Raw genomic sequence first — 7,576 nt, 5'->3', positions numbered from 1 at the left:
TTCTTGTACTTTAAAACGAGGAGGGAGGTGGAGAGGAGTGAGCTTTGTAAGTCTTTACTGTGGAGTTAACAAGAGTTGCGCGCAGTTTGGCAACAGTTCAAAGCATGAGTCTAGTAAGGATCTTTAAATTTTCGTCTCACTTTGCTGGGGAAAGAAGTAGTGACTACGGTTGCTCAGGAGAATAAGATATTATTATGTTAAGCACATGTTTTTGAACACTGGATCATGATTCCTTCTCAGCCTGATTGGTTGAAGAAGGCTTTCCAGCCTCTTTCCCAATAGCGGTGTTTGAGTTATTATGGAAGTCTTGAGTGTCTCCAAGGATGATTCGCGAAGTAGAAAGGTGTAGACCTACGTTTATGAACTAACTTCACACAAAAAGAAAGCCCCGTAGACTTTTCTAGTGTAGCGTTTATACGAACCGAGCCAAACCCCATTAGGCTGAAAACCGTGGTTTAAGGCTAAATGTTTGCGAACACAGGCAGGTGGCCTGTAACTCGGAATTCCTTTGAATAGCTGGTCCCAAATTTCGGGTTTGGGAAAGCGATTTCCCAGGGAAGAAGCCGCTTGCCTATATTCTGGAGTGTTGTCTCCACCCTGATTTCATGCCTTTCACAAGCGAGTGGGGAGCTCAGAGTGCCCCAGGACTTTTCACTTTGAAGTAAAACGGGCAGTGAATGCCCTTATGTCAAAGGTCTTCAAACTTGACAACTTTAAGACTCGTAGACTTCAACTCCTAGAAGTCTCCTGGCTGGAGAATTCTGGGAGTTGAAGTCCACGAGTCTTAAAGTTGCCAAGTTTGTGGACCCCCTGCCCTATGTAATAAACTATGCGACTGATGGGGGGGGGGATAAATTTTGCACACCTGCCCGGGGACACGCTGTGGCTTTATTTTGTTCTTTCACATAACCCTGGATTAAGGTACAGATTTGGGAACTAAAAGTAAATCATACCGCAAGGACGCGCTCAGCCCTCACATCCCTTTCAAACAAGTCCTGGCCCGAGAGGAGTAAGATCGGGGACTCTCGCGAGCCTTTAGTTGGCCCCCTCCTGCTCCCGACGCCAGCATCGGCTCCGCCCCTTTGCAGCCATCCACGCTCCAGACAGACGCTGACTGGTGCCAAAGAAGCCCCGCCTTCTTTTCCCCGCGACCGCAGCTTCTCGTTCAGTAGCTGGTGGTTGGTCGCGTGAGGAGTTTCTGCAGTGTCGGCTCGGTTTTTGCGGACTGCGGGTGTTCAGTTGTCAGCTGGGATCCCAGATGGAGGTAAAGTTCCCGCTAGTTCTCGCTAGGCAGATCTTGGTCTGGATCTCGGCGTGTATTTTTCGTACTAAACTAATTTTATGTTAGAAATCGGAATAGTGTTGTAAATTAAAAACTGAGGAGTTATTTCCCTTTCTCCAAGGAGTGATTACAGACCACACTTCCCCTCGCTCGGTGGTTGTTACCTAAATCCAGGGCGATGGCTCTAAGCGGGCATCTTTTCTACTGTTCAAATTCTCTAAAAGAAATTGGCAACTCAGAGATAAAAGATTTGGATCGCTTGGTCGTCTCTCGCCTGCCTGATAGAGGCTGCTCCGTGAGATTTGCAGCCAGGTCTCTTTAAAGTAGTTTATAATTAAGACAACAAAAATTAAAAAAAACCTTCTTTTTTTTTTAATTAATCGTAGGAAGAAAGCAAAAAATAACAAGCTCCAGGGAGTAACTTTCTGTGCAGGCAACTTCTCTGGTGCATTTGTGGGCTGAAAATTTGCCGGTCCACGTTTTTAAATTGCTGTCTTAATTCTAAAAAGGCCGCCTGCAGTTGACAGGGCTAGGTTTGAAGCCTACAGTCTGTCAGCTTTCTAGCCTGCTTCTGAGTGCAAACCTTGCTCTTTCTTTGTATAATTAATGGGGGAGTCCAAGGGGCTAGATTTTAGCTGAGAGGCATATAACATACATATCTAAATTCTGATTGTAATGGCCCAAGTCCAGCTGGGTTTAGGAAGGAAGGAAAATTATTCTTCTCAGTATATATAAATATCCTTTCCTCTTATATATAAGGGTACCTGCTTTCTCTTAAGAGCAATTATATTATATTAGAAAGCATGATACAGCCTTGTTTTATAGTAAATTTATGCATGTTTGTAATTGATAGTATTTTGAAAACTGATTGGAAAATTCTTCTTGGCAAAAATTGATTCCTGTTTTTGGGTTACGAGTTAACCAAATTTGTGGAGGGGATATTACTTAATTCTGGCTGATCATAATCTATCTTCTGGCATTTATCTGGATTGGGAGAGATTGTTTGCTCGTCCTTTACAATAATAAAGCAAAAATACTTTCTGGTACCCTACATACATTAAAGCCTGTTTGGATTAAGTTAAATTCATGAAATTTTATATAGTAATAACATTTTTCATAAGTCCCAGTCCATTTGATTAGAATGGATTTAACTTGCATTTGTTACTGTGTTTCCCCAAAAGTAAGACAGGGTCTTATTTTCTTTTGACCCCCAAAATAAGCTCTTGGCCTAATTTTTGGAGAGATCTTATTATTTTTGAGGTATAGGAAGCAGCGAATGTGGTCGCCTCATAGCTGCTGCTGTGTTGCAACATTTTGGGGGAGGGCTTATTTTTGGTGGAGGGCTTATTTTGGCGCATGCAGCAAAAGCCCAATTGGACTTATTATCTGGGGAGGTCTTATTTTCAGAGAAACAGGGTAGAATTTAAGGTGCAAGAACACATTTTGTTTCTGAAATTTTTTTGTGTATATGTATGTATGTTTGTGTGTGTGTGTGTGTGTGTGTGTGTGTGTGTATAATAAAATAAATGGGAAAAATCTTATAATACAAAAAGTAAAAAATAATTATGTTTGCTATAGACATTCTAAATTTTGTTTTAGGATAATAATTTTTTAGGCCAACTCAAAGAAAAGGTAGAAGTTTTGGAGATCATAAAATTTTATAATGTGGATTGTAAAGAAGAATCTTTAGCAATAGTCTTGACTAAGAATTTTCAACAGAATTTGTGGAATCTCTGCATCTCCTTTTTGTTGCAAAGGAATGCCACCATAGCTATTCTGTAGGTGGCTTCTTTATTATATGTCAGGTCAATGTAAAGTTCTGTTAATTTTAGAGTTCAAGTTAATTTTGATTTATTTTGGATATCTGAAGAATATCCGCATACATGATATAGGCCCTGAAGAAAAACTACATCAGTTTTGTTCTTAATATCCAAAATAATAGACCCCGCATATGTGGCAAATGCTAGGATGATGAAGTTTAAAATTACATCTTTAAATAATATCCATGCATAGCTAGCTCAATAGAATTGCTGTATATTTTCATGGATTTAAATTATTAACTCTAACTCTTCTTGTTGTCACAATTTCTTAGCTGCCGTGAGCAGTGATCATCTATTGGTGTTTTTCAAGATTTGATGTCAATTCAATGACTATGGGGAATCAGTTGGCACCTGTACCTCCTTTCCTACCTCACTTGCAGGCTCTGCATGTGGTCGTAGTTGGATTAGATGCAGCTGGCAAAACATCTCTGCTTTACCGTCTGAAGTTTCAGGAGTTTATCAAGAGTGCACCTACCAAGGGCTTCAACATGGAGAAGATCCGGGTGCCACTGGGAACCTCTCGCATCATTACTTTCCAAGTATGGGATGTGGGTGGTCAGGAAAAGCTACGTCCTCTCTGGAAATCCTACATGCGCCGAACAGATGGGGTTGTTTTTGTAGTGGACTCAGCAGAAGTTGAACGTTTGGAAGAGGCTCGAGTTGAATTGCATAAAATTGCCCATTCCTCAGACAACCAGGGAATCCCTGTGCTTGTGCTGGCCAATAAACAGGATGTGTCTCATGCACTCTCTGTAGCTGAGGTAGAGAAGCACCTTGGCTTACATGAACTGTACACTTCAACATTGAGCCACATCCAAGGTTGCAGTGCCATTAGTGGTCTAGGCCTCCAGCCAGCCCTGGAAAAACTGTATGAAATGATTCTCAAACGCAAAAAACTCCTTCGTAATGGTAAGAAGAAGTGCTGAGAAACAATGTTTCCACCTGGACAAAAGTTAGTAATCATTCCAAGCATGATTCATGGCAACTAATGAACCAAGTCTTCAGTTTCTTCCTTGGTGGTTTTTAATTATTGGACAAATGAGTTGTTGAATATCTAGACATTTATCATTTCTACTTTCCTGTTACCCTAAAGAGAATGAGCATCTGTCCAGACTGAAGGAGAAACTTTTTTCAAAGTAGAGGGTTGTGCTCTATGAGTTCAGCAATCCTTTCATACTTAACTTTACCTTTAAAAAATATCTTCTTGGGCTCTTTTCAAAGACTCTTGTTTTTTACAGAAAGCATAACTTAAATTAAACAGTTTGATTGTGGACTTAGGTAAAGCATCTTTGTCATCTTCAATATATTAGTCAGACAACTGGAGTGTGGAGAGGCTACTAACTTTTTTGGGAAAAAGCAAGCATTAGATGTTATTTTCTGGAAGGACCAGTAACCTTTCACCTTCAGCAAAGCCCTGCTGGACCTCAAGGCACTATATAGATGTCACTCTTCTCAGCATTTGCAGATTACATGGAACAAGAAGAATGAGGAAAAGCAGCTGCAACTGTTTATATTTTCTTGAATCCCTCTCTTGTTCTAATTATGGGAGTCTCTATTTGTTTTTTTAAATGAAACAGCAACTCCTCCATCTCCTTAAGAGCGAAGTATGCCTTATTCCCAGATAGACTAAAGCTTTGGCATAGAACATTTCAGAAATAAAATGTTGGATATAGCTTTGTCTGAGAAGATGAATTGTCTTTGAATGTTATGTTTGGAGAGAAAGGTAAAGGGATAGAGCAGTTCATGAAATGAGAGGATCATGAATGGCTCTAAAATTGCAGGTGTTTCTTTTCTGATAATACTTCCCACTTCCAAGCACAACTACCAGAAAACTAGATGTGGCATTTGGCTTATACTTTGACAAAGAGTTTTAATTGAGGCAGAACTTCCAAATGAATTTTTCAATGCCTAGGTTCCTCTTACACAGTAAAGAGTAATTTAATAAAGCAAAAAAAAATGTTACAAGAATAAAATGCAACTGCATACAATTAATAAATTCAGTAACTTCATACTGTGAGTTTTTTAAAAACTTTTTCCATTTATCTTTATATTTTCTTTGCTTCGGTAGACAAAATTGAATATGTATAATGTTTTTCTAAGCACATAATCACTCTAGTCAGACAACTCATATCTAGGCTGAAGGGCAAAGAGAGCATTGTCCTTAGGCACAGTGGTGCTCCCAGTAGTTCTAGTTTCCATCAATCAGATCAAGTAAAATTTTACGTGATCTGTTTTGAAACCAAAAGAAATTTACCATCTAAGAAGCTTGATGCAATGCTATTAATGCAATTGGTAGAAACATGACTTTCCAGATTCATTTTGCAAAAACATGTTTATAGTGAAGATAATATTAATTCATAATTTAGATCAAGTTTTTTTACATTATCAAAAATAAGTTGTTTTGCTGATGGGTAAAGAGTTAACATTTGTGCTTCTTCATTTTAAATTGGGCATATCTTGCACGTTTTTTTGCAGTCTGCTGTGGCAGTCTAACCACTAGCTCCAATTCTTCCCAATGAAATTCTTGCTGGATTGTTATTTGGTTTCAGCTGAAATTATTGCTTAGTTTATAGCAGGTTTTTTTAAGTTGATACCCTCCCAAATATGTTGGGTAACAACCTTGTAGGGTGGAAATTATACCTTTTTTTAGGTTTAACATATCAAAGATGACATTAACTTGGAAATGGTTACTGAGTGGGAGAAATCTTTCAGTAAACATCTTTTTCAAATATCCCCATTACAATCCAGCTCACAAGGACTCCTGAATATATATTTTAAAATACTTAGTTATCCTGTCCAAAATTATGTATACCTTTTCCATTTGCTTCTAAAGGTTTCATTTCTGGACACGAGAGAACGGAACAGTGCAGGAAAAGACTTCTCTTTCCAAAGAATTTCAAAATACTAGAAGTGACCTATTGAGAGGCACTTCCAAAATGAGATGCCCTTGTGTGCCCCTAACTTGAAGTTTAAAACACATTTAGAAGGCTACCGATACATTCATTTAAAAATTAGTAATTTGACCCTTCATTCCAACTCTAAGAAAAACCAATTGTGATTTATACAATGGTGGAGTGACAGCTACTTGGTTTTCTTTTTTGATATGTCTATTCCTTTTTCCTCACTGAAGGACTGCAATGAGGCATTATTAAAACAGGTTCTAAAGTCTAAGAAAGCCCCAGTTCAAATGAAGCCCTTTGTGTTAGTGATTCCCTGACTTTTCCAACTTAGCATCCTGAAACCATTTGGGAATACAGCTTGCATCTCTCAAACACTGAGCTGATGCCATGTACAAAGATGGGAGTGATAGTACAGTACCTCATTTCTTGAGGGCATGATTCAAGAAACTGCTACACCTGTCTTTTTGAAACTGCACCACACCAATAGCTAAGAAGTGGTTTCAGGTTTGTAATTTAAGGACAGCCCAGAGCAACTCTTCTGTTCACAGTTCTGTTTGACTTTTAACCAAAAGGATTTTTTATGTAGATTTTGCATAGAGAACATTTTCTATGGAAATGAGAGGTAATTTATGAAGAATAATGCATCAGGAGGAGGAAGAATGTACCTAGCACTGTGCGGTATACTTTTAAAAATAATTCTCAAATTTTCAAAACTGAGTGCCTGAAAGATCTGTCTAATAGTCAAGAGCTTGGTTCTGAACTTGATAGCATTCTCCCACAGCATAGGTTCTTTCTCCTTGGGGCAAATATAGGAGAGAAAGTATATTTCAGATGATTGCCCAGACAGGCACTGCCTTGCAATGCTCAAATAAGGGGGATGGGATGGGAAGCAGCAGCTGGATCATAAGAGAATTGAGGGCAATGGGTTTAACCCTGCTCCAGAACACTTATATAAGTGCTTTCCAAATCCAGCCTGCTCTGGCACCACTCCCAGGATTAGCCCTGTTGACTCATGATCCTCCTGGGCAGATGTTCAATCTCTGGTATGCAATTGGTTCAATGCTAATATGCTGTCTTTACATGCTTTGTAGTGCAGGTAGGGAGATAGATATATCTTGGAAAACAGCTTTGAAATGGAAACAAATAAATTGTATTTTTTTAAAAAGTGCCAAGCTATATTCATTAGTTAAATCTCCTCAACCTCAGGTTTCTTAAATCACAGCTATTAGCTATTAATATCTAGCAGTTAAAATTTCTGATTATAAATGTGGAGGGGTGGATTGTTCTATTTATTTTTAAATAAATGTGGAAGGCAAATAGTTATCTGGCTGTTACTCTGTAATTGGTAACATTCTACATAAGTCTAGCACGCTCTGCTCAATAAAGTGCCTTCTCAATCCTAGCATTATAGGTTTGGGCATAAAAAAATTAAACAAAACTGGTCTGTATATTTAATCCTGGTGAAAGGAAGTCCCAGGTAACTTCCGTAGGGCAGAAGGAATGCTGAGTTCAGCAGTGTGGAGGAAAAATTAACTACAAAGTAGTTTCTTCTTAATTAATTCCTTAGGTCAGAA

At 38.7% G+C, this 7,576-nt stretch overlaps 1 protein-coding gene across 1 annotated transcript; it reads left to right on the top strand.

The window, feature by feature from the left end:
- Nucleotides 1-1,153: 1,153 nt before the first annotated feature.
- On the top strand, nt 1,154-4,774 carry ARL4D (ARF like GTPase 4D). The gene is made up of 2 exons (XM_014058234.2): nt 1,154-1,264; nt 3,375-4,774. Exon 2 carries the CDS (start codon nt 3,429-3,431, stop codon nt 4,026-4,028), a length of 600 nt encoding a protein of 199 aa, XP_013913709.1. The 5' UTR covers nt 1,154-1,264; nt 3,375-3,428; the 3' UTR covers nt 4,029-4,774.
- The last annotated feature ends 2,802 nt before the right edge of the window (nt 4,775-7,576 follow it).

The sequence above is a fragment of the Thamnophis sirtalis genome, unplaced genomic scaffold (assembly GCF_051295495.1).
Source record: "Thamnophis sirtalis isolate CommonGarterSnake01/CBP01778 unplaced genomic scaffold, rThaSir2_p1.2 scaffold_4, whole genome shotgun sequence".
Lineage (NCBI taxonomy): Eukaryota > Metazoa > Chordata > Lepidosauria > Squamata > Natricidae > Thamnophis > Thamnophis sirtalis.
This window is presented reverse-complemented; position numbering and strand designations above follow the sequence as displayed.

Excerpts from the sequence above, each read along its gene's own strand:
- ARL4D (XM_014058234.2), top strand. The coding sequence starts at position 3,429 with ATGACTATGGGGAATCAGTTGGCACCTGTACCTCCTTTCCTACCTCAC.